The sequence below is a fragment of the Euleptes europaea genome, chromosome 7 (assembly GCF_029931775.1).
Source record: "Euleptes europaea isolate rEulEur1 chromosome 7, rEulEur1.hap1, whole genome shotgun sequence".
NCBI classification, from domain to species: Eukaryota; Metazoa; Chordata; class Lepidosauria; order Squamata; family Sphaerodactylidae; genus Euleptes; species Euleptes europaea.
In genome coordinates, this window is record NC_079318.1 from 11,092,287 (window position 1) to 11,119,027 (window position 26,741).

General features: G+C 40.1%; 1 protein-coding gene across 1 annotated transcript in view; it reads left to right on the forward strand.

The window, feature by feature from the left end:
- AKAP12 (A-kinase anchoring protein 12) overlaps positions 1-25,843 on the forward strand; it is a 57,752-nt gene extending 31,909 nt beyond the window's left edge. The window contains exons 3-4 of the mRNA XM_056853299.1: positions 16,754-23,693; positions 25,631-25,843. Coding sequence (XP_056709277.1) covers positions 16,754-23,685 — 6,932 coding nt within the window. The 3' untranslated portion in view covers positions 23,686-23,693; positions 25,631-25,843. The remainder of the gene's footprint in view (positions 1-16,753; positions 23,694-25,630) is intronic.
- The last annotated feature ends 898 nt before the right edge of the window (positions 25,844-26,741 follow it).

A 26,741-nucleotide genomic window follows, 5' to 3' on the forward strand; every position in this document is an offset into this window, starting at 1 on the left:
GTGGTGGATTTGCAAGCCCCTGGTCTTGTTCCTGAAGACGGTCTAGGATCTCTTAGAGATCAATTAGACAGGAAAACAGAGGGCCTTACCAGGAAAGCTCATGAGAATTCAGCCCTGGCTATTCAAGCAAGCGCTACAACGTCAATTTTTGCGAGGGCTTCTTTCCTATGGGTAAAGAAACTTATTCAACTAGTTCCCCCTGAACAACACAGAATTGTTGGGAGGTTTAGAAAGGGTTCAGGCTGCTATTACTATGATGGCCGATGCTTCCTTAGTCACGATGACCTTTACTGCTCGCTCCATGGCTTCCATGACCTCGGTCCGGCAGGCCCTATGGCTCAGAGCCTGGCCAGCGGACTTCAAGGCCAAGTCTAATTTGATGGCGTACCCTTTACAGGAAGGCCGTCTGTTTGGTGATAAATTAGACAAAATTTTGGTGGAAACCAAAGACAAAAAACATGTTATGCCTAAGCAATTTAAGAAAGAGTCCCGAGGGCCTATGTTCCAGTCCTTTCATGCCTCCAGACCTCAGAACAGGTTTCGTTCAGATTTCAGGAGAGGTTCTTGGAGCTCTTCCCGACTTTTCCGAAGGGGAGGAAAGTTCTCCAGAACCCAAAGTCAGCAACCACGAACCAAGAGAGGGGACAAGTTTACAAAATCTAACCCCCAGTGACGCCAGTCAGATCCCAGTTGGGGAAGACTTCTGTTTTTCAGCTCCAGGTGGGCGGACTCAAAACCGGACCGCTGGGTATCCCAAGTCATTTCCACGAGCTACATGCTGGAATACACTGCCTTTCCGAAGGATCTGTTCCTGCAGTCTCCAGTTCCCATCAAGCCAGAGAAGCTCGTGAAAAGAGGACGGATTTTTAAATTTTTACAACAACAAACATTTTCCTTGATATGCTTGCAAGAAACACATATTGCAAGGAAAGATAAGAAATATCTTCAAAGGAATTCTTTGGGGCAAGCTTTCATTGCCTCTGCAAACACAAAGACTAAAGGATTAGTCATCTATGCACATCCCTCTTTAGCTCCTGAATTTGTATATAAAGATGAGGAGGGTAGAATTTTGATGATCAGACTTAAAGTGTTGGGCCAAAAAACGTTGGTGGTAGGGATCTACGCACCAAATGAAGGCAAAGCACAATTTTACCAACGATTACATGAGACTTTACAACAATATGCACAAGAACAAATACTGCTCATGGGTGACTTTAATGGAGTTGTAGACTGTGCTATAGATAAAAAAATCTATGGCCAAAGATGATAAAGAGGGTTCTTTACCTAAAATCTTTTTCCAACTGGCAGAGGATCTTAAAATACAAGACATCTGGAGAACAATTAATACAACAGCGAAGGACTATACGTTTTATTCCGCAAGACACAACTCACACTCTCGGATTGACATGATTTGGGCAAATAAATCAATATTTACTCAACTTCGTAAGGTACATATTTTACCTAAGACATTTTCTGACCATAACCCGGTCTCTTTTGAGTGGAATAATAGACAAGCATTTTGATGGAGATTAAATGATAGATTACTATGTGATGCTAATATACAAAAAGAACTGCACAAATTACTTAAGGACTACTTTGAAATTAATATGGATGGAGAAACTAATTTGAATATAGTTTGGGATGCCTTCAAAGCTGTTTTAAGGGGATTTATGATTCAAAAAAATACTGCCTCGAAGAAAAAACAGCTGCAACAAACCAATTAAATACTATGGGACCTACAAAAACTAGAACAACAATTAATTCGAGAATTAAATGATGTCAAAAGACTTGAAATAATCCAGAAGTTAAAGGTAGTGAAACACCAATTAAATTTAGTAGTTATGGAAGAAATGAATAAAAATCTGAAGCACGCGAAGCAGAGATATTTTGAACAAGCAAATCGACCAGGAAAATTTCTTGCCAGTCAATTGAGGGACTCTAGACAAAAACAAATAATAAATAAACTACAGACGGTGAAAGGACCGGTTTTTACAACTACTACTATACAGAAAGAATTTGAATCATTCTATACAAAATTGTACCAAAAGGATTTCATTCCGGAGAAGAAGATGGAAACCTTTTTGAGTACAGTAAATATTAACAGGTTAACCTCAGAGCAGTGAGACATGATTGATGCTTCAATTACAACTACAGAATTAGAAGAAGCTATATATAGGCAAAAGATTGATAAAACACTGGGCCCGGATGGTATTACAGCTATGTTTTTTAAATTGTTTAAAGAAGACTTAAAGACTCCCTTTTTGAGGGTATGTAATTCTATATAGCAAACAGGTCAAGCCCCAGAGACATGGTCACATGCGTTTATATCACCCATTCCTAAGTCTGGAAAGGACACAGAGAGAGTTACAAATTATAGGCCTATATCACTATTGAATGTGGATTATAAAATATATGCCTCAATACTGTCAAACCGGTTAAAGCAGATCATAACAACCTTGATATATGAAGATCAAGCGGGTTTTGTACCTGGAAGGCAGATAAAAGACAACTTGAGAATACTATTTGATGCAATAGAATATTACGAACAAAATATACAACGTAAAGTGGCTTTCATTTTTTTGGATGCAGAGAAAGCTTTTATATGGTTTCCTGGGAGTTTATGAAAAAGGTTTTGGAAAAGATGAACTTTGGAAATAAATTCCGAACAGGGATTGATGCTATCTACAAGGTGCAAAAAGCTAAAATACTAGTAAATGAATCGATGTCAGCTAACTGTGAGATACAAAAAGGAACAAGACAAGGTTGTCCTTTGTCGCCTTTATTGTTCATTTTGACTTTGGAAACTCTCTGCAGTAAAATACCTGAAATGGAGGCTATTCGTGGTTTGAAAGTAAACAAACATGAGTATAAACTAAGAGCCTTTGCGGAAGACCTGTTATTTATTTTGGATGACCCAAATCGTTCCATAAAAGATTTGTTGCTTTTGTTGAAACAATGTGGTGAAGTTTCAGGATTCAAGATAAACCAAGATAAGACTCAGATACTATTTAAGAACCTTTCTAAGGAACAACAGAAGGATTTTTTGGAGATCTCTAATTGGACGAAAATGAGTAAGGTACTATACTTGGGAGTTTGGATTACAAATAAAACCAAGGATTTATTGGTAAATAACTATTCTAAACTTTGGGAAGTAGTTAAAAAAGAAATGATATTGTGGTCAAATAAAAATATTTCTTTATTGGGTCGTATTGCTGTAACACAAATGAACATTTTGCCAAGGATGTTGTTTTTGTTTCAGAACTTACCAATACTCACGCAAACAAAATATTTTGATGTATGGAGGAAAGACCTGTTGAACTTCATTTGGCAAGGGAAAAAACCAAGAATTGCATATAAATATTTGGTAGATGCAAAAGAGAGAGGTGGCTTTTCTCTTCCTAATTTTAAACTTTATGCGGAAGCTTCAGCTATGGTATGGTTAAAAGATTGGATAATGTTGAAAAAGGCACGTTTACTGGATTTGGAAGGCTTTGACAATAGATTTGGGTGGCATGGGTATTTGTGGTATGACAAAACTAAAATACATGTGGCTTTTCAACACCATATTATTAGATCATCATTGATAAAAACCTGTTTGAGATACAAACATCTGTTGGAGACAAAGACACCACTATGGATATCTTCTCAAGAAATGTTAACTTTGCGACCATTAAGACCATCACAATTTATAGTATACCAAGATCTTTTAAAATGGGAAGGGAATAAATGTGCCCTGAAGGATTTTGATGAGGTTAAAGACCATCTAACATGGCTTCAATATTATCAAGTACAATCTATATACATCCAAGATACGAAAAAGGGATTTCTTAAAGAAAAATCAATTCCACAACAGACACTTTTGGATACTACTGACCATCTAATTTCCAGGATGTACAAGCTTTTATTGTTGCTATATACAGACAAGAAAGAATCAAGCCAACAATGATTACCTGGGCACAAATAATTGGTCATTCTATTTCCTTGAAAAGTTGGGAAAGACTTTGGTCAAGAGACATGAAAAAGATTCTTTCCCAATCGATAAGGGAAAATATCTACAAAATGATTTACAGATGGTACCTGACACCGAAAAAATTGTCGGCAATGTACAGTACAATGTCACCAAACTGCTGGAAATGTCAGGATAAAATATTGTCGAAGGCTTTCACGGTCAGAGTTCATTGGTTCTTGTAGGTTATCCGGGCTGTGTAACCGTGGTCTTGGAATTTTCTTTCCTGACGTTTCGCCAGCAACTGTGGCAGGCATCTTCAGAGTAGTAACACTGAAGGACAGTGTCCTCAGAGACACTGTCCTTCAGTGTTACTACTCTGAAGATGCCTGCCACAGTTGCTGGCGAAACGTCAGGAAAGAAAATTCCAAGACCACGGTTACACAGCCCGGATAACCTACAAGAACCAATGTCAGGATAAAGTTGGCTCTTTTCATCATGTTGGTGGCTTTGTGATAAAGCTAAAAACTTTTGGGATATGATATACAATGAGCTAAGGTTAATTCTACAACAAAATATCCCTAAAACTTCAGAGATGATGTTGTTAAGTATTATACCGGACTATATTATAACACAACGGACCTTTTTACTCTATGCCACCACAGCTGCAAGAATGGTCTATGCAGCTAAATGGAAAATGACTGAAATACCGGACAAAACTGATTGGATTCATAAAATGTTTGAACTAGCAGAAATGGCAAAATTGACTGAGTTAGTAAATCAAAAAGATAATGATGAATTTGTTAAGGAGTGGGAGGCGTGGATTGTTTATTGCAAAAATGAACTTAATGTGCAAAATGTTAAAGGTTATAACTTAGACTAAGTTAATTTTCTTGTTTCTACTTTTTTCTTTTTTAATAACTGTAAAAGGTTTTATAAATTTTTTTTATAAAGAATTAGTAAATAATCGCTAAGAGGATTACGAAGATAAGTCAGAGATAGAAGAAGGAAGGGGGAAGTTAAAGTAGGGGAAGATAATTGTTATATATATGTTAGTTTTAATTGAGAATTAGAAAAGATTGAAAGGCAATGTTAATTGATTGTATCGAATATATGAAAAACAATAAAAAAAAATTTTTTTTTAAAAAGCCAGAGAAGCTCAACAGAACTGTAAGAGCCATCTAGCATCTGTTGACTATTCAAGCCATAGAACAGGTCCCCGCTCTCAAGAGGGGCCTGAGAGTGTATTCCTTTTTCTTCACAGTCCCCAAAAGGAATGGGGACTGGCGAGCCATCCTAGATTTAAAATACCTGAACAGACGGATGGCTCGGAAACATTTTCGTATGGAGACAGTAAAATCTATAGTGGAATCCCTTCTCCCAGGCACCTTCGTGATGGCGGTGGACCTGACAGAAGCCTACCTGCATGTGCCGATACACTTCTCTCACAGACGCTTCCTACAGTTCACCTTCGGGCAGAACCATTTCCAATTCAGGGCCCTCCCTTTTGGGTTAGGTCCCGCCCCGAGGGTCTTTTCCAAGATCTTGATCACTCTCATAGCCATGCTCAGACAGGAGGGCATCCAGGTACATCTGTACCTGGACGACATCCTAATCTGTGCACGGTCGGAAGCACAATCCAGAGATCACACTGCGAGGGTAATCCAGGTTCTTCAGGATCATGGGTTTCTTATAAATTTTCCCAAGAGTTCTCTGTCCCCTTCTCAGTCAATGACACATTTAGGGGTCCACATAGACTCAGTTCAGAACGTGATTTCTCTTTCCCAAGAACGCGTTCAAAAATTGAGAAACGCGGCCCTATCTACAGCCAGGTCCAAGAAGGCCAACTTATGTTCTTGGCACATCTTCTGGGGTTAATGATTTCGGCAATAGGAATTGTTCTGTGGGCGCGCTTCCACTCCAGACCCTTGCAGTATCAAATCCACCCCTTCCAAAGGGACATAGCCAAGAAAAAAGACAAAACAATTTCTCTCTCCATGGAGACACGCAAAAGCCTCCGTTGGTTGTCAGACCAAATAAACCTTTCCAAGTACACTCCTTACATACACGAGGATCCCGTCCAGATAATCACGGACGCCAGTTTGCAGGGATGGGGAGCCACTCTGTTGTCCCACAAAACCCAGGGCAGATGGACCAGAGAGGAATCTTCCCTACACATCAATGTACTGGAGTTGAGAGCTGTAAAATTGGCACTCAGATCCTTTGCCCCCCTTCTTAGAGGGTTGCATGTCTTAGTTCGCACGGACAGTATTGCAACAAAAGCATACCTGAACAAACAAGGGGGGTCACGTTCCTCTTCCCTTCATCGGGAGGCGGTACAGATATTTTCCTGGGCTCAGACAAATCTATTCGGGCAGAGCACATCAGGGGTATTCTGAATGTGCAAGCGGACAATCTAAGCAGACAATTCACAGGCGAAGGGGAATGGTCCTTGGACCAAGCGGCCTTCTCTCAGGTTACAACCGGCTTCGGAATGCCCTTGGTAGACTTGTTCGCCTCCGCAGAAAATTGCAAAGTAAGCAGGTTTTTCACCAGGTTTTTCCACCCAGCAGCCGAGGGCGTAGACGCCCTACTGAGTCCTTGGCCTCAGGGGCTGCTTTACGCCTTCCCCCCCACCCATTCTGCCCAAGGTCCTGAGGATAATCAGGCAGGAACGCGCCAAAGTTCTCCTAATAGCACCTTTCTGACCCCGGTGCCCCTGGTTTGCCACCCTACGCCAGTTGTCGATACGGGACCCATGGCCAATTCCGACACAGTGGGAACCTTACGTCAGGGTCCTTTGATTCACCCAGACCCCCAGTGGTTCTCTTTGACTGCGTGGCTATTGAAAGGGGACACCTACTAGTGAGAGGCTATTCGGAAGAGGTCATAGACACCATATTAGATGCACGTAAACCTTCTGCTAGGCGCATTTATAATACTTCGTGGAAAGCCTTTGTCCGTTGGGCCAAACGCAAAAAACTGGATCCTCTTCATCCCGGGGTTCAACAAATTCTAGAGTTTCTGCAAGAGGGTCTAAAGCTCAGGCTTTCTGCATCCACTTTGAGAAGACAGATAGCGGCTCTATCCACCATTATTCCAACTCTGGAAGGCGTCACCACTTCCAAACACCAACATATACTCGCCTTTCTAAAAGGGGTCAATCAAAAACAACCTCCTGTCATACATAGATTTCCCTCCTGGAGCCTGAATTTGGTGCTTAATGCTCTCACAAAGGCGCCATTTGAACCTTTACGCACGGTTCACCTGAAATATCGTCGTATGGAGGTCCTATTTTTGATCTCAATTACTTCAGCCAGGCGGGTTTCAGAAATCAGAGCCCTATCTATTCGAAAGGGTCTCTGTACTTTTCATAAGGACAAAGTCGTCCTGACTCCAGATCCTACCTTTTTCCCCAAGGTAAATTCTCCTTTTCATAGACGACAAGAGTTAAACCTACCTTCCTTTTGCCTCAGGCCCTCAAATCCTAAAGAACGAGCCTGGCATACTCTGGATGTGCGTAGGGCTCTACACATTTACATAGATAGGACGCAGGAGTTCCGATTGACAGACTTCATGTTTGTAGGAATCCACAATCCCAGGAAGGGAATGAGGATGTCGGCTCCTGCCATCAGTCGTGCCCTCAGACTTTGCATTATCCATGCCTACAAGGGCACGGGAGTCCCCGCTCCAGATGGTATCACAGCACACTCCCTTCGTAGTGCGGCCACTTCGGCGGCCTTTGAGCGTCAGGCCCCGGTGGAGGAAATTTGCATGGCCGCTACCTGTGAGGGATTGCTCTGCTCTGTGTCTGGACTGTCCGTACAAGCGACAGGCCAGGTCTCTGTCAGTAGAAGGGTTCAGGCCTTGGCTGGACTGTTTCCCATTTAGGCCCCTGCAGGAATGTCCCGTTTGCTTTCCTTTTCTCATTCCCACCTCCCTCCTCCGACCTTGGCTTTCTCAGGCTCGAGTTAACGAGCTCCTTTGATGTCTTTGATGTGTATTCAGTAGCTTAGCTCAGCGCTGTTATCACTTGGTTCTCAAAACATGTAACAGGCGTCTGCAAAATAGAACTGTTTATATTCTAGCCCTTTTGACTATGTGAGCACTTGTAGCTTTGGACCATGTAGGCCCTGACCTTACCTGAAGCCTTCCAATAAACTTACCTGCTTCTGAACGGTCGTCTGAGCGAGTGATTTTATGGAAATTGCCCAGGGAGGTTGGAGAACCTCACACTACCTGGACTTCAGTGTCCACCTTTGTTAAGCATTATAAGGTGAATACCTGGTCCTCAGTCCAGGCGGCTTTTGGTCGTAGGGTCCTGCAGCACATAGTGGAGTAAGGTACACTGCCCACCCATTTGGGAGCTCATGGAGGTCCCACAAATCAAGACGCTGGAGCCTCAGTAGGAGAACGGAGCATTGTTTACTCACCGTGAATGCTCCTTCTCTTCTGAGGCGAAGGTGTCTTGCCCACCCGGTTTAATTTTTTGGTTCTGGTTAGTGATTTGTTCCACAGTTTTTTCTCTGATTTCAAATTTTATCGCGTTGGGGCTGATGTTGTGTGTTATGTATGTATGTTCACCAAGGAGCTTCATTCCTGTTATTAGTAGCTTTGCAAGTTTGAACTGAGAGATTTGCAGGCTATTTCCCGCCAAAGGGAAGACAGGAAGTTCAAAGATCTTAGTCCTGCCTACCCGGATGATGGAAGGAAATAACCCACAAATCAAGACGCCTTCGCCTCAAAAGAGAAGGAGCATTCACGGTGAGTAAACAATGCTCCGTTTTGAGACTGGGGATTTAAACCCATCCAAATAGAAGTGGCACTCATTAATACTGGTAACATGAGTAAAAGAATAATTTGTGTCACAGTGAACGAATATAGTGAAGTAGATGAAAATGCTCAGCAACAAACTAAATGTGCAAGTTTTTAAACCTGGACCCAACTCCTGTTCCCCACAGCATCACAGCAGCTGTAGGGAACAGTTATTAAAAAAAATAAAGGAGAGCCCCTTTGGGCTTGGAACACCACTGGGGTGAGAGAGAGGAAGGGCTCCTGTCTTCTCCTCAGTTTCCTATGCCAAAACAGTGTCTGTGGGGTTTATACTCCATGTATAACCCACCCTTGTATAACCCACACCCAACTCTTTAAAAACCCATGCATCTAGTTTGGCTCTCAGCTGCCAATTTCTCTGGGTAGTCTTTACCAATCAGCTACTTTTTTTGTCAATTTACTGGGCGGATAAATGTTACAAGGAGTACAAAAAAAATTCTAACAGAAAACATGGCTCACATAACTCTACACTGAAGATGATGTAGTCTTAATTTTCTTAGAAAAAATAGAGTTATGTTTATGTAAAAACACAAACATTCAGATCCACAAAGAATACACTGCATTTGACTCATGCACCCTTAATGAGTGGTGGTGTGTGGGGAGGATTTATGGTGTTTCTGTGAACAAAAATGTTCACAAGGTAACTGGAATCTTTCTCATATAATGCAGGCAAATTCTCCTGCATTCCAAAGGATCTGCATCACTCTGAAATGCAAGAGGGGCTTACCAATGAATCAAAGGGCCACTTCTCACATTACTTTCCTACATAAGACCCAGACCCATTGTTGTGGAAAGTGTAAAAGAAGTATTTCTGCTTTATCTTAAGATAAGGTGGACGTATCTAGTTTACCAGCCATGTCTGATTTCCCTCAAAGGTTCAGATGTCAGATGCTGATTTCAGCAGAAAATAGAAACTTGCCTGGACATTCTCAAGTTGCAGCAGACATGCACCTTTGCTCTTCCTGACATGTATTTGATTTGTGGGGAATTTGCTGGGAATCAGACACGTGTTCCAGTTGTAAGATGGAAATTCATCCAGTCATTTTCATTTTAGAGGAAGCAAAATCTTATCTGGTTTGATTGTCTGCCCCATCCTGAAGGCATAAGAAGTAGAATAATACCTTTAAAATTATTTATAAATGTTCAAAAGATTGTGCTGAATAGAAATTTGTTCTCTGGCCTAATCCTGAACCACATGCAAAATATTGATGCATATAGATAGATGAATACAGATTTGACTTTATTTTCATAGAGACAAAACCATTTCTACTGCTAATATGTAGTATAGAACGACTCAGATGTAGTATAGAACGACTCAGTAATTTGTGGGTGATGAAGGTTGTGCCATGATCATTTCTGACCATCTTGTCTGTATGATGGAGACAAAGGAATTTAGAAGACTTTATAGCTCTTTTAGAGCCATGGTGTCTGTACATTGGAATGCCAGTAGGCTTGCCTGTCTGTTCCTCTCACAACCATTCCTTTATGCTTTCTGTTGCATCTTTAACAGCAATAAGAATCTCTGCTTTTTCTGATGATCAGGTTTTACTTCCAGGAAGGTAGGCCATTGGGATAGCCTTGCTTAATTTCCTTGATACAATATCATTACATACTCTTAATTTTAAAAGGTCCAAATAGAAATAAAATTAACTTTTGCTAGTTTGAAATGCTCAACATCATGAGATTTTGACTGACCTTTTGGGGATGCTTAGCAAGCCCAATAAATATTGCCAAAATGTGTCACATTAGTGGTGGTGGTGGGGAGAGAAGTGGCGACAGGAAGGGAGGCGGTGGCAGGAATAAGGAAGTAGTGGTGGCAGAAGGCTGTGGACAGGTGGGGGAGTTGGGATTTCCCCTCCCTCAAGCATTCCTCTGCTTGTAAAAGATTGAATCTTTATATTCTGCTTCTTTGAGCTGTTTTCTGTACTATGCCTTCTAAAGGTTATTGAATTGAATTATTCTGCTTCTTTATTTTATCTTCTTCTTTTGAAGTCCATTTAAAACACGCCTAGAAACATTAAACAGATGATCTTCAGTGTAGGCCCATGACTGCTTCTGAGAAAAGATCAGATTTCTTCTGTAGATATATGGTAAAGCAACATGGTTAAAGCTGTGCAGCTCTGAACCTCATGTGCACTTCCAAGAATTCCATGATAGAAAAAAAGGGGGAACAATATATTTATTCCATTTGTATTTTTTTGTTCAAAATTATGAAAACACATTACCACTTTCTTTGGGATAGCTGTTAGTCTGTTGTAGCAAGAACAACAAACATTTGTTGTGTCATAAACTCTTGCATTGCCATTAGATTTCTTGCAATGCCTTTCCCTGTTTCCAGAGTGAAATTGTTCGTTAAATTTTTTTTAGCATACAGAGATATTGCTCCAGAGAAAGGAATTAATTCCAGAAAAGTAGACTAGTGAGTCACATGATCTAACATACTACTTTAGTTGGATCAATGTCTTTAACTGGAAACTGTATCTGCAAGAATTCAAATACAACATGGTGGATAATTAAGGATGGAAAACGTTTTCTTTGAGCCACATTTTTTAATTGGCCAGTTTGTGATAACACGGAAAACCATTCTACATGCTTTTCTTACACATGCCAATATAAAAATAGTGTTAGAGCCATTCATGTTCTTTTACGTATACATACGTACATGCACTTATGCTCAAATGCATGCATTATTCTGTCTTTAACACACAGAAGCAGAATGAAGATGAAGGGGAAGCTAACTGTGGATTACATGGAGAGTGGTAGGGTGCTTCCCCACTTTTCACTGATCTTGTCTTCTGCAACACTCAGCAGCAGCAGTTTAAGAAATTTCAGTTGTTAGTATTTCATGTGGCCATTAGCAGACTTGACTGCCACACTCCCTGATCCATATTGCAAGAAAGACTTTTATACCCACAGAAGAGACAAAACTTCTATTTGCCTATCCTATGGGCAAGTATAGCTCACCCAGCATGCTTACCTTGGAATTTGTTCAATGGCTGCAGCTGGTCCCTGGGAACTACAGAGAAAAATGGTCAGACAAGTTCAGAAAAGAGGCAGCCAAAAAAACTTTTTGTGCCCTGCTGGAAAACCCCATCTTCTTCAGTCTTTGACAGATTCCCAAGTTAAGCATCCAAAAGTTTACTGAGCACTCAAGGCTCTGGCTGGGAAGGCATCTCACCCAAGGGGACTCACTGACAAAGTGGCAGAGGTGGAGGAGTGTTTGAAGCTCTATCACTAAGGGCCATTACATTCTTCTTCAGTTGCTCTTCTCTAGTGCTGTGAGAATTTCTCCAAAAGAAATAAAGTTCTAATGGTAAAAACATTTCTCTCTGCAGAATTGCTTTTATTCTAGGCAAATCCCTCTCAGAGTAACACACCTTACACTGTGTCAACGTGGATCGCCCCCCCAAAAACAAATCAGTGGGTTGTCGATCAAATTAAGTCCGAACGGTTCCTAGGAGATAAAATGACCAAACTGAGGCTATCAAATGGTTCTTGTAGGTTATCCGGGCTGTGTAATCGTGGTCTTGGTATTTTCTTTCCTGACGTTTCGCCAGCAGCTGTGGCTGGCATCTTCAGAGGAGTAACACTGAAGGACAGTGTCTCTCAGTGTCAACTGTGTAGGAAGAGTAATATATAGTCAGAAAGGGGTTGGGTTTGAGCTGATTCATTGTCCTGCAAAAAGTAACAAAGGTAATGTGCTAACCATTGTCCTGTAAGTATCAAGATAATGTGCTAATGAGGGTGTGGTATGTTAATATGGAACCATTGTATCCTGAAGTGATCTGTTAATGTGTGAAATCCAAAGCTAATCTGCATGGCTATTGTGGACTGTAGTCTCTGTTAGTCTGGAGGTTTTCAAGACAGGAAGCCAAGCAAGTTTGAGGCTATCAAACTTTGGTCACATTATGAGAATATGAGAGTCACTGGAAAAGACAATAATGCTAGGAAAAATGGAAGGCAGCAGGAAAAGAAGAAGACCCAACATGAGATGGATTGACTCAAAGTCATGGCCATTTTGCAAGACCTGAGCAAGGTTGTTAATGATAGAACATTTTAGAGGTTGTTAATTCATAGAGTCGCCATAACTCTAAAGTGACTTGACAGCACTTAATACTCACATTTGAAGTAGGAAATACAGTAAACTTTCCCTTTTTTGAAATTAAAATTATTTTTAAGTAGCATAACTCAAAAGGGTAGTATGCTTTAAGTACTGTCCTGAGAAAGAAATTGCTAGAGGAAACAGCTTGGTTGCTACAATTTCCTTATTTTTATGTGAGAAAGTGGTTTTGGAAAGTATTGTTTTCATTTTGGAGGCATGTAGTAAATATAAGAGAATGGTACATTTCACTATTCTTTACCTAAACGCATTCTACTGATCTGGTGAAAGCCTTTGTAACAATTAAGGAACATTTGGTGGCAAAAGGTAGAGATCTCATTGTTCAAATTAGGCGTGTAACCTGCGCACTACAGTGAGCTGCTAAGGAGGGGTTGGACCACAAAGAGCTGTCTGTCAAGGATCACGCTGCTGAAACACAACTTCAGTCTGCTTTTTTCATCAAGCACAACTGTGATTCTCTTTGTGCTGCTCTGCACTCTCCCCACCCCCACCCCCACCCCTTTGCAGAGAAATAAAGGAGTGGTGTTGATTGGGAGAGAGAGATTTCTGTTTATTGCAGGAAAATGAAAATGCTGGGAACTGTCACTATAACAGGTTAAAAAAAAGTTTAAATTTTGTTGTGTCTTTGAGGCAGTGATTTTGTGGAGCTGCTCAGGGGTGTGACAGGCGTATGGAGAAGTCCTCTGCAGTTCTTCTATAGGTTTCTTGATTATTTAGATATTTAAAATATGAGTATGTTCTTTGATTAAACTGTTAAAGCTGCAGATCAGTGCACATTTGCAAAGAAGTAGACCCCATTGGACACAGTGAGACTTATTTCTGAGTAAACATGCCTAAAATCAGGCATAGTTGTTAAATTGTGATTGAGTAAGAGTAATTTTTGTCACTTAGATTTGATGTGGAGATTAAGGGAGAAACTAAGTGTTTCTTAACATATTGCTTTAGAATTAGAGGTGTTTGCTATATATAGGCATGAACACTTTTATATGGTCTGGTATTGTTTCCGACTGAGCAACATCTTAGTTTTTATCATTTTCCATACCTCTGAAATAAAGTGGTATGTAAACCTATAAATGCTTCATATGACTTTTGAGTTTTTAAATTATAGTTTAGTTTTTGTTTAATTTCCTTTTAGTTTACAGTGAGATTTGTGTAGCACCTTTTCTCTCACGCATTTGTGCTTAGAATATGGCTGTTGAGCCTTCATGTTTTCATGCAGCCTCCGATATTTTGAAAAGTAAACTTCCTCTTCCTTCATTTCCATTATCCCTGACCCCCAGGCACAACCTTCTATATAAGTAATGGGGCAAACATCTGTTTTAACTTTTGAAGTTCAAGTGATTGCTGCTCACTTAATCTTGTTCATTTAAAAAGTGCATTGTACATCAACTGCATCTTCTCATGAAAATAAAATAACCATTTAAAATGTGTTAATTACTGAGATTGGAGCTGAACTGTCACTCCCTCATCTCCAGACTCTTTTATAACTTAATCTTGGAAATCTCATCAATGTATTGCTGAATTTTTTGAGCAGATAAAGGCTTTTTCACTCTAATTAAAAGCAGTGCTTTGAAACACTTTCATTTTCATTTTGTCTTTCTGGTAGGAAAGTTTTTAGAAATATTTTACCATCCAGTTAAAAATATGGCAAGCTATGACAAAAAATGCTTGTTCCCACTTGTGAATATGCTTACTCACCTTTGTGAGATTTCCATTAAAACCATTATTCTGGACATCTTTTTGTTTCAATATTCAACCTTAACTATTTGCTCTCATAAACCTTCAATAGAGCTCACACCAGTACTAGAAATATCGCTCTTCAGATTTGCTGCTGGAATTATTAGGTGTCTAGAATCTATGTTGCAGGTTAACTTCACACAAAAATTATAGTGGTAAGGATGTGGTAGGTGCTGATTGTTTGGTACTGTTATTAAGGAGGAAATTAGGATTTTTTATAGCTACACAGCACAGTAAGAGGGACTGAAAGATGACAAAATTGCAAGTTTTAAGCAAATTCTGAGCAAACTAAATTATTTGGTAGATAGCTGCATTATCATGTTGTTAGAACTTTGGTCTTGTACGTTCACTTATGAACACGGTTTCAATTCAGGGATTATTGTCTAACGGTATGGTTAGGAATCTGCCAGGGGCTCATGTACTTCTTGTGAGCTGATTCCTTCCTCTGTTTCCATAACCCTAGTTTGCCAGGACATCCAAAAGAGCTGAGTTTGCATCAGGGTTTGAAATCAGAATTGGCAAATTTAGAGATCAATCCTCCACAGGTCTACTTAGAATCCTTCTTGGGTCTGTTCTGTGGGGCTTACTTCCAGGGATGTATTCTTAGGACCGTACTATAAATGGATTACCTGGCAAGCTATGGTTAAGGTGATGTGGAAATGGAGGAGGGAATCAGTGTTCAAGATGGGAAGAAGGAGAAGGAGAATGGAGTTCATGAGCCCACTCCACATTTCTGTTTGCCTTTTGTGCATTTACAAGCCTGTAGCAAAGCAAGTTCACACTCAGAGAACAAATATATGTCAGCCCAAATTCATTCTTAAATTTCTTTGTTGGGTCCAGCTGTAATGAGTCTTATATCAGTGAGCAATTTTCTTTCCACATTAAAGTGTTGTAACTTTAGATATGATGGAGTTGTGAATTGTTATGAATTTCTTAACCACTGTGGGCTCAAACCAAATGTTTCAAGGCTTGTACTCTCAAGTTAAACTCAAATGTACTAATCACAGTAGGATTAAATATGAAATAGAAAGCATATTTTGGTCATAGATATGTAAATACTGAATAAATATAAGTTTTGTTTTTAAAATTTGTCTGGAGACTTTCAGTGGATAGTAGATTTTGGAACATGGAGAATTGGGTGTGTATGACGTGTATCTGATGGATACAGAATGCAGAGAATTCATGGAGAAAATCCAGGGCAGTGCAACAAATCTTTGGGGAATAAGACAACCAACTCCAGATGTTGACATGGTTGACTGCAAGCGCATGAAGTGCTTCAGATTTAACTGCTGCAGCCTGCGAATTGCTGTCTGTCTTCCAACTGCAAGAAACAGTATACCTCTCACTTGTGTAAAGGGCAAGCGGAGTGGGAGAAATAGAAAAAAAACCCACCAGATACGTGTGCTAGAAGCAAAATGCATACGTATAATACTATAAGTATTGTGTCAGTTGTTTAACATTTTATACCAAAACTAAACTAAAATTTTTAGTAATACATAGTGAGTAAAGTGAACTTCCTATGTCCAACTATGCTAAGAGGAACAGGCCACATTCTGGTGTTGCATAGAACCACAGCTGACAAAGAATGTGGGTGAACCTGACTTGTGGCCAGGCTCACATATACTCCTTGCTCCTCTTTTCTCCTTTCTTGTACCATGATCATGTTTAAATATCCACTCCAGTTACCTGTGCTGGGCAAGTGCAGGCATGTGTGAGTTAACAGGAGTTAGTTTCACCCTCACTAGCCACCAGACGTTAAATTCTTTGTTTTTCATAAATGAAATATGAAAAGTGTTAATTCTCTATCATTGCAATGATGAAATCTGCTTTGATATCTTCTTTTAAAAGCATACATCACAATCTAAATAAAGTTTATGTACTCTAAAACCCATCCATTTCAATAAGCTTAACTAAATGTTGCATTGTGACTCTTGGTGCATCATGATCCTATGCATGCACATTCAGAAACGTGTCCCAGTAAAATCAGTGGAGCTTATTCCCAAGTGAGTGTGCAGGTGTCTGCAGCTTAATGCTTATTATAATCCTTACATGCAAAATAGAATGGATTAATACAGTTGAAATGCCTAATTCTTTATCATTTTTAACATCTCTTATAGTTGGAAAAAGAGAAACTCCAAATGTGATTCTAAAAGAAGAGTCTGCTGAAAACGTGGAGACCAAGACACCAGAATCAACTGGTAAAACAAATGAATATGATGACCCTAAGGACTCACCAGATGGTGATAAACAATTGCCAACTCCAGAAGAAAAAGCAGAAGAGCAGGAACTATCCAGCGAATCTCCATCTAATGATGTCGGATTTAAAAAAGTGTTTAAGTTTGTTGGATTCAAATTTACTGTCAGAAAGGATAAGACTGAAAAGTTAGAACCTGTTCAGCTATTGAATGTAAAAGCAGATGATACAGAAGTCACAGCAGATGCAGCTGGAGACTGTAAAAAAGTCAAAATGGAGATGGTAGAGGAAGCAGTACAAGATGAGGTGTCTCATCCTGTAGAAAAGACTGAACAACAAACTCAAACTGAGCAGTTGAAGGAAGAAGCTTCTTCTGAAAATATAAAAGAAAGTTCTGTGGAACCAACTGAACGAAGCAAAGAGGCAGAAGTTAAAAGTGATGGTAGCAAGTTGGTAGAGTCTCCAACAAGTCCATTAGCTAATGAAACAGCCTCACCCCTAAGAAAGTTCTTTACTCAGGGATGGGCTGGCTTTAGGAAAAAGACAAGCTTCAGGAAGCCGAAAGAAGATGACCAGCCTGTTGAGACAGAAAAACAAGACCAAGAGAAAGAAATGGCAGAAGAAGAAAATGCTATTGAAGAAGAACTGGAAAAAGAAAAAACAGTCCCAGAAAAGGATGGGGCAGAAATTTCAGTAGAACCCTCAGATGAGGCAGTGAAAAAAGAAAGAGAGGAAAGAGAAGAAGCAAAAATGAGGGACGTCTCAACAGAAACACACCAAGAACAACCCATTACTCCACCATCACAAGAGTCTGTAAAAAGTGTAAACAATGAATCTGAGATATGTTTGACTGAGAAGATTGGTCTGGCCTACAAGGAAAAATCAGAACCAATGCAAGAATGTCTACCATCCCTAGAGCAAAGCACTCCTGCATTGTCTGAGAAAAAACATGCTGCTCCCCTGGCAAAAGAAGTACTTGAGGAAAAATTAGACACATGTGAACCAGCTTCTCCACTGGCAATGGCAAAGACTGAAGAAGATTTTGAAATACTTGAAGACAAACTTGAACCAAAAGCTCCTCTGGCAACTGAAAGTTTTGATGAAATACCCTCAGAGTTTAACAATGATATTAGCACCATTGTGAAGGGGGAAGAGGTAAAAACAAATGAAAAAGAAGAATTAATTCATGAACAATTAGTTGAGACAGATGCTCAAATTTTAAAAGGACAATCTGCTGATGAACAGTTAAAAATAAAAGAAACTATACCTGTAGCAACGAATGAACAGATTAATCAAACTGAACCAAGCAGTGGAGATGCAGCAACATCTAAACCTCCAGACGGCATCACAAATGAAGCTGAAATGCTTTCATCCCAAGAAAGAACTAAGATACATGGCAGCCCCTTAAAGAAGCTTTTTACAAGTACTAGCTTAAAGAAGTTGTCAGGAAAGAAACATAAAGTAAAAAGAGAAGAATCTAAGTCAGGGGAATCAGTGGAACAAACACAATTGTCTGATTCTGCAGAAAGTCCTGAAGAACAAAAGGGAGAAAGTTCTGCCTCTTCTCCTGAAGAGACAATAGAGCTGTCTTCTGTAGAAAAAGTTACAGATGTAGTACAGGTCACTGAAACTGAAGAAGGTGTTACTTCAGATATGGAGAAGAAAAGAGAAAGTGTTACTCCTTGGGCATCGTTTAAAAAGATGGTGACCCCTAAGAAACGGGTCAGGAGACTTTCTGAAAGTGACAAAGAAGAAGAACTTGAGAAGGCCAAGAGTGCTACTTCAACTGAAAGCGCTCCTTGTGAAGAACAGGAAGATAATAAAGAAAATAGTGAGGAGCAGAAGTTAGAAAAAAGTATAGATGAGCCCAAGAGAAAGGTTGATACTTCTGTATCATGGGAAGCCTTAATTTGTGTAGGTTCATCTAAGAAAAGAGCTGGAAAATCATCATCTTCTGATGAAGAAGTAGGACAAAGACTTGCTCAAGAAGGGCAAAAAATAGATGAAAGTGGAGCATATAAAGAAACAGCCCCAGACATGACCTTTACTAGCTCCCAGGAAAGTGATCAAGGACAAGGAAATTCCTCGCCAGAACAAGCTGGAAGTCCATCTGAAAGTGAAGGAGTTTCAACATGGGAGTCCTTTAAAAGGCTAGTAACTCCAAGAAGAAAATCCAAAACAAAGATGGAAGACAGAACTGAAGAGGTGGCCACAGTTCCAAGTTCAGAACATTCTGCATCAGATGGAGATTCTGGAAAAGAAGAATCCTGGGTTTCATTTAAAAAATTAATGCCTGGTCGCAGGAAGAAAAAGTCAGATGGAATACCAGAGCATGCTCCTGTTGAGGAAGTGGGAGAAGAAATTACAGAAAACAATGAAGAAGATTATGATGTTCCAGCTGTTGTTCCTTTATCAGAGTATGAAGCGGCTGAACAAGAGAAATTTGAAGCACAAAAGGCAAAAGAGGATGATGTAACTAAGAAGAGAACTTTGGATGAGAGAATTGAAAAGTCAAAAGATGCTTTAGTGGATGCACAGTCCAGTGAAGGACTAGTTCACGCAGTTACTGTCACAGTGGTTGAAGGGGAAAGAGCAGTTACAAGTATTGAAGAAAGGTCTCCATCTTGGATATCTGCTGCTGTGGCAGAGTCCATTGAACATGCAGATGAAGACAAAGAGAAACAACCTGAGCAAACTTCTGAAACTGGAATTGGAGAAGATATAGCAGTAGTTACTAAACACATGCCAGAAATTAGAAAGGACATTAGTGGTGACACAATAATCAGTGAACTGGAGTTGACCCCAGAAGCAATTACAGCTCGAGAAGAAGCTTCAGGTGTTGAAGAAGTAACTGAAGTTTCCTGTGCTGAAGAGACAACTGAAATGGTTTCAGCAGTTTCAAGATTAAGTGAGTCTCCTGATACAACAGAAGTAGCTACACCTGTTCAGGAAGTAGAAGCTCAGCAAAATCTAGAAGAATTAAATAAGCAAACCCAGGAAGTTCTACAAGAAGTTGCTGAAAGAGTTAAATTATCTGATGAAGCACAACTGGTTAGTGAAAAAGTGTCTGAAATAGCCATTCAGTCAACATCAGTAGAAAAAAGCAGGCAAGAAATTACCGTCATCGTGTTTCCAGAATCTAAATTGGCCGACTCACCCTTAAAGGTAGAAGATCTTGAGAAGATTAGTATCCACATTAATGAAGGCACAGAAAGTGATCACACTCAAGGTGAAGTTAAAGGAAGTCGTTTGAAGGAAATGTTGGAGAATAGTAAAGACTCATGTGCTGAGGGAAAAGAAAGAACAGAAAAAAGTGTGCATTTAGATGTGGCTGATGCAAGTGAAACTGAACAAGAAAGACATGAAGAAGTCATGAACGAACAGACAACTGAAGAAAAATCTGAAGAGGAAGATTTTGTCTTTGTTACAGTACCTGCTGGTGAAGAGCCAGAAATAAAAATTGGTGAGACTGTTGGAAAGCAACAACATCTTTCTTTAGAAGCAGTTTTGGAGGAATGTGGAACTATTGCAGTAGAGGAAGTGACCGTGAATTTAGAAGCAGCAGCTCAAGGTGAGGTCACTGAAGATGGTGTTACAGAAGTGGATGAATCAATGAAAGGAATAAATGAAGAGAAGACTGAATTCTCCTATAATCTTATGCAAATGGTGATTGTACCTGGCCTGGAGTCAAAAAATGCAGAAATAAGTGCAGCTGAGGTAAAGAAGGCTGCTATGCTGAATGATGTAAAAGATTCTGAGCAGTTTATACAACCCACAAGACCTGAAGAACTAGTGCCTGAAGTACCAATCCAGAGCCAGGCTGTTGATATTCCAGTGCAGAATGTAGTAAATGAAGTGAATGCTCTGGATATCACCAAAGATGTTACAATTGGCTTAGAAACTAAAAGGACAGAGAAAGTTGCATCTGGGGCCTACTTGCAGAACAAGGACACTGAGGCCCTTTTACACAATGTGCCAACTCAAACTCCTGTGCAGAAAATGGAACCTGATATCCATCTTGAGAAAGTAGAAGTGGAGATCCCCGTAGAAAATATGAAACCTAAGCCTCATCTGTTGAATACTGAGACAAAGATCCATGTAGACACTGTGGAAACAGGGATATCCATTAGAAAGATGGAAGTCGAGGTCCACCAGCAGGATGCAGAGATTGAGGCCCTTATACAAAAGGTAGAAACAGAGAGCCATAAAGAAGTGGAAAAGGAGCCATACCTACCAAATGTGGAAGCTGAGGTCCTGGCAGAGAAGACTGATGTAATGGTGGAAGCGGAACTTTCCACAGAGAAGGCAAAAGCAGAAATTCCTACAGAAAAAGCAACAATTCTGACAGAGGAGGCAGAAGCAGAGGTTCCTGTAGAAAAGGCATGTGGAAAAATGCATTTGGAGGCTTCTGCAGAGAAAATAGATACAGACGTGGAAGTGGGGTCCCCAGCAGAAAAGACTGATGTAAAGGTGGATGTGGATGCCTCCATAGCAAAAGTAGTTGAGGCTTCTGTAGAGAAAGAGGCAACACCGTTCCATATAGAAGAGGTGGAATCAGAGGTTGCCAAGAAAGTTGAAATGAAGGTTCCTGTACAAAAGGTGGATGTGAAAGACCTCACAGAAGATACAAAAGTGGAAGATACAAAAGTCAACACAGAAGAAGCAAAAGTAGGCATTCCTTCAGTAATGGTGGAGGCAGTAGTGAATACAAAGGCCCTCACAGAGAACATAGATGTGGAGGCCCTTGCAGAGCAGTCAGAAGAAGCAGTGGAAGGAAAAGCTGCTGCCAAGTTAGCAAAGCAGAAGGAGATTCTGCAGAAGGTGGAGGCGGAGGACAAGTTTCAATCTGAGATAGACGATACTATGAATTCCATAATTTCAGTTGAAGTTCCAGTTTGTGCAGATTTACCGCAAGCAACTGTGACTGGTGACATAAGTAGAGTTACAGTGCAAAGTGGGATGCAAGATACCGCCAGTTCCTTTCAAGTAGAATATTTGGATTCCGTTGGATCTGAGGGTCCTTTTAAGGGTGAGGTTAAAAGTGCTGGTCTTGCCTTTGAACTAACATCAACTGAGCAAGCAGTAATTGACGAACCTGTGGAAAGGGGGGAAATCAAAGTTTTAACCTATAAACAAGATGCTGTTTTCATACAGAATTACCCAGCAGATGGCAAGCTTACTTTAGAATCTCAACACGTAGAAGAAATTTCTCCCCAAACAAATAAGCTAGGGGATGTCACACTTGCCTTTGAATCAAAATGCACAGAAGAAATTGTAACTGAGACCCCTATGCAGAAAGAAAAGTTTATACCCTTTATGGAGATTGAAGGAGAAGAATCAAAGAGCATGGATAGTGCTGCATCTGAAGTCCTTATGCAAAGTGAAAAGGAAAATTCACTTGCTTTGAAATCAAATTTCACAGAGGATGAGTTAACTGAAGATGCTGTGGAAAATAAGCTTGAAAACACAGAACTAGCAATTGAATCCAAACACACAAAAGGAGTAATTAAGGCTGCAGCAAAGACTGAAGTAGAAGGAGAAACCTTCGTCTCAGGGAGAGTTTCAGAAAGCTCTAAGAAAATAAAAGTACGATCACAGAAGTGCGTAACAGTGGAAACAGACAAATCAACTGAAAGCACTGAACAAGCTGCTAGTGGTGATGTACTTTATGCAGCTCCAATGCAGCAATGTCCCAAGCAACAGGAGGGTGTCACTACTGACATTCCTGAAATGCAAAGCTATGAAGCTTCTAAGTCCTCTGTGCCAGTAACAGCTGCAGCAGTTGAAGAGCAGGTCATTGAGGAAAGTGTTACTGTCACAGAAGGATCAGCGGAAACGTTGCAGTCTTTCTTAGAAGAGTCCAAAGAAACTGCATTCAAAATGGTACAGCAAGTGACCTTTGCTCACTCGGGTCTGAGGGCTCCAGGTTCTGATACTGAAGTTGTGTCATGGACTGAGAAGACAAAATCAGCAGCTGAGAAGCCAATTTTGCCAGCTGATGATGTGATCCAAACACACGTATTGGATTGCCTCCCCAAAATGAAATCAGCGCTCAGTCAAGATACTGAAAAACAGGTTCTGTCTCCAGAAAGAAGCCCCTCTTTGACACATATAGAATTACAAAAAGATGGTGTTCAGCATGTGACTATAGAGTCTCAGAGTACCAAAATTGTGCTTAAAATAATTCAGAATGCCGTTGATAAACTGGAGAAAACAGAAGATACCGCATCTGCGTCAAGTCTAGTGTGTGAAAATAAATCTCAAATTCGGGAAAGCATACACACTGATCAGCAGCTGGTTCCTACAAACCTGGAGGAACAAGAGACCCTCACAACAGAAGAAAATGTGCCTTTAACTTGTGACATGTCTGAAGATGGAGGAAGTTGGGACGCTAAAAGGGCAGATACTGATCGAGAAGCAGTGAAACACATGTCACGGTCAGATGAACATTTGGGCACTGTGACAACACTAGTGCAAGGTCATGGAGCCATGAATGAAACCGGGGAAAAGATTACCGAAGAGCTGGGCTTGCAGAAAGAAAATGGTGAAATAAAGCTTGAATCTGAAGTGGATGCTGCTGTTCCAGCAGAGACTGAGAGAATGACAGTGGAAGGTATTGTCTCAGGAGATCTACCCAAAGAGTCACTTGACATAGACCAACCAAAGCTAAAGGGTGTAGAAGCTGGAGAGATTGTTCAAATGCAAGAACACTTTATAGAGCAGCGAGCACATGCAAAAAGGAAAGAAGACCAGTCAATAGGACTTGGGGAGACACACACAGAGGAAGGTGTAAATAACCAAGACTACACATCCTGTGAGAGTCTACTGTTAAAATCAGAGCTCACTGAATCCTGAAGTTTAAAGTAAGTATCATCTTCATTATAGTAATTGCTTGGCTAGTTTAAAACCAGTATCATTATCTGAAATGGCATTTTATTAACTGAATGTGTGCAGTGTGCAAACTCTACTGGCCTTCAGAACTATTGCCAAATATTTCAAAGCCAAAAGCAAATCACTGATTTTTTGTAAATAAAATATTTATTATTTCAAACAAAACAAACATAACAACAACATACACATGACATTACAATATCATATTCATATGTGTGGCTCCTTATCTAAAACATAACTAGAACAAGTTCTTTATTTGCATCCCAATAAGCAAAAATGCTATATTTTATGTTATATCCCCCCTTATAAAAAATTAACCATATGCTGCTTCGTTTTTATACTTTGCAATATGTCAGCTATTGGATCAACTGCTTTAAAGTCTGACAAATAATTAATTGTATATATATAATATTCTTCACAAAAGAACAAATCATTACTTTCCACTATTCATAAGCTACGGTTATTAAGCTATCTTGGTATAATAACAAAAGCTTCCCTTCTGTAGGCTTGTTTCCCGCAGTTGGTTAGACACCTATGCATAATATGGTCTCCAGCTCTCTCGAAATTCCTCCATCATCTTTTATTGACAATATTCATCAGTCTTGCCATCACTGCATATTCAGCTAGTTTCTCCCACCAATTGTCTATTGACAGCATTACTTCTGATTTCCAATGAAATGCAATTATCACTTTTGTTGCTGTGATCATATATCTAAAAAAATCTTTATTTTTTTTCAACTGCCACTGAGAGCAGATCACCGATATTGAAACCCAAAAGAAAGTTTAAAAGGCTGAAAACTGGCTTTCAGATTCCGGCTGGCATCCTTGTATTTAACACTTACAAAAATAAAATAGCTCTCTTTGAATGCAGCTGAACAGCAATGTTAACCTTGTCATAATGATCCCCTTCCATACTGGCAGGAAGTATCATAATTGACAGAAAATTGTTCAGAAAAAAATGGTCCTGATTCTAGATTGATAATACTAGTATATGTAGTCTCTGATATAGAAAGCTTCAGGTGTTATGCACAGGGAGGCTTTTATCTAACTCCTTCAACCTGCCGTTTACCCCTCCCATCTCCACTCACTCTCAATTAATAAACTTAAACTTAGGGGAGTGTAAGAAGCATTGAGAAGATTACAGGTATGACACATTGTTCTCATATCTTTTGGGCTGTACTGTGAGAAGACGCACAGCATGTCTTTCAGCTGTGCTGCAAACCCATTTTCACAAATCAGCTGTCCGACAAGCACACCAGACATCTGAGTCCTGTCTGTTTGCTTGCCCACCATTGCCTCTTCCTGCAGTTGGGGAAAACTCTCAAAGCACCCCAGAACCACTTCTGTCCAAGTTACCTAACTGTGAGAGGTCTTTGTTTACTCTGCCCAGCTGAAGGCAGTAGCAGAGGTAGCAGTAAGGAATCAGTGCATGAGGTGTGGAGGGGTCAGACAGATCTGTTTGAATCAACCTTAATTTTCTGATAAGAGTTGGCTTTTATACCCTGCTTTTCTCTACTTTGAGGAGTCTCAAAGTGGCTTATACTTGCCTTCCCTTCCTCTCCCACAACAGACACCTTGTAAGGTAGGTGGGGCTGAGAGAGTTCTGAGAGAAGTGTGACTGGCCCAAGGTCACCCAGCAGGCTTCATGTGGAGGAGTGGGGAAACAAACCTGGTTCAGCCGATTAGAGTCTGCCACTTTTAACCACTACACCATGCTTTCCCCATTTTCAGTTTCTGTGCCACTTAACAGTTTTATACAGTGTTGCTGTGAAACAGCTGGTGGTAGAAGCACAATGACATGCTGACTCATGTTGCCAGCACAACAGGTCACCGAGACTGCCACCACCCACTGGTTTTATGAGGCGCAGTCTGCAAGGTGTTGCTGATTTGTTTACTTCTGTTTCCACAGTTGTCTGAAAGCTGCATCTTATACTTGGAGGGACCAGTATATGAAGAAGGCAGGGGAAGAGAATGGATTCCACATTACTGGGCTGAAGACCAATACTTTGGAATAGTGATACTAGTCCTTTGCTTTCCAATGTCATTCTGAGAAGGCATCTGACAATCCTGAGGCACCATCAGGAGCTCAAGGCCTCTTCTTTTCCTTTGATTGTTAACACTGTCTTTTCACAATATACTGGGTTTTTTGTTTTGGCTAGTAAGTCTCATGGGGGAAGGTAGGAAGTGTAACCTTTTGTTGAAATTACAGCCTGGGAAGAAAGTTGGCATCTTTTAGGCTCCCCCTTTTATCAGTGCTTCCAAAACTGGAGTGTAATTCTTTTGTGTATTTATGTGTATATCTTTAAGCAAAATCTAATTTTAATGTATATTTCCTCTTTGTATGTTGGAAAAAAAATACAAAATGACCTTCTCATTTGTCTTGCCCCGTAGGAAAGTAACAAAGTACATGAGATCATAGGGAGGCACTGTGAGGTGCAGCTGACCATAGATTCTAATACTTTAGCTCCCTACTGTGTGGAAGAACCAAGGTGTTTCATGCTGCATTGGATTTTGCTTCCATAGAAGAACATTCATGGGGGAAAGGCACAGCTTGTCTTTGGAACAGTCGAGATACCACTTTATTAGGCAGGAGCTGGTTTTCCACCACTTGATCCATGCATGGTGATGTTTGGGTAATGTGTGTTGAAAACATTTCAGCAGCTGTCTAGAGAATTAGGCAGTGTTTTTACATCTGCTGAAATCTGCAGCTCTCAAATTTATTCAAATAAAAATTATTTTTTTATGGAACTCCTCAGAGAAAGCAGGATGTCTTCAAGGGTCAAACAGATGAATGGGCACTTTTAACAGTTTACCAGCTTTGAGGTATGGCTCAGTTAAGGACTGTCATACCAAACATAAGGCAAAACACTTAATTGGTTTTAACTTGTCAAGAAACAGAAAAATAGTTCCTTTTAAAAAAATGATAATGCTTTCCTGTGTCAGGGAATGAGAGCATTCTTTTCAAAAAGGTTTTGAGGAGCAAAATATAACGCCTGTTTTATATTTGTGTCCCTTTGTTA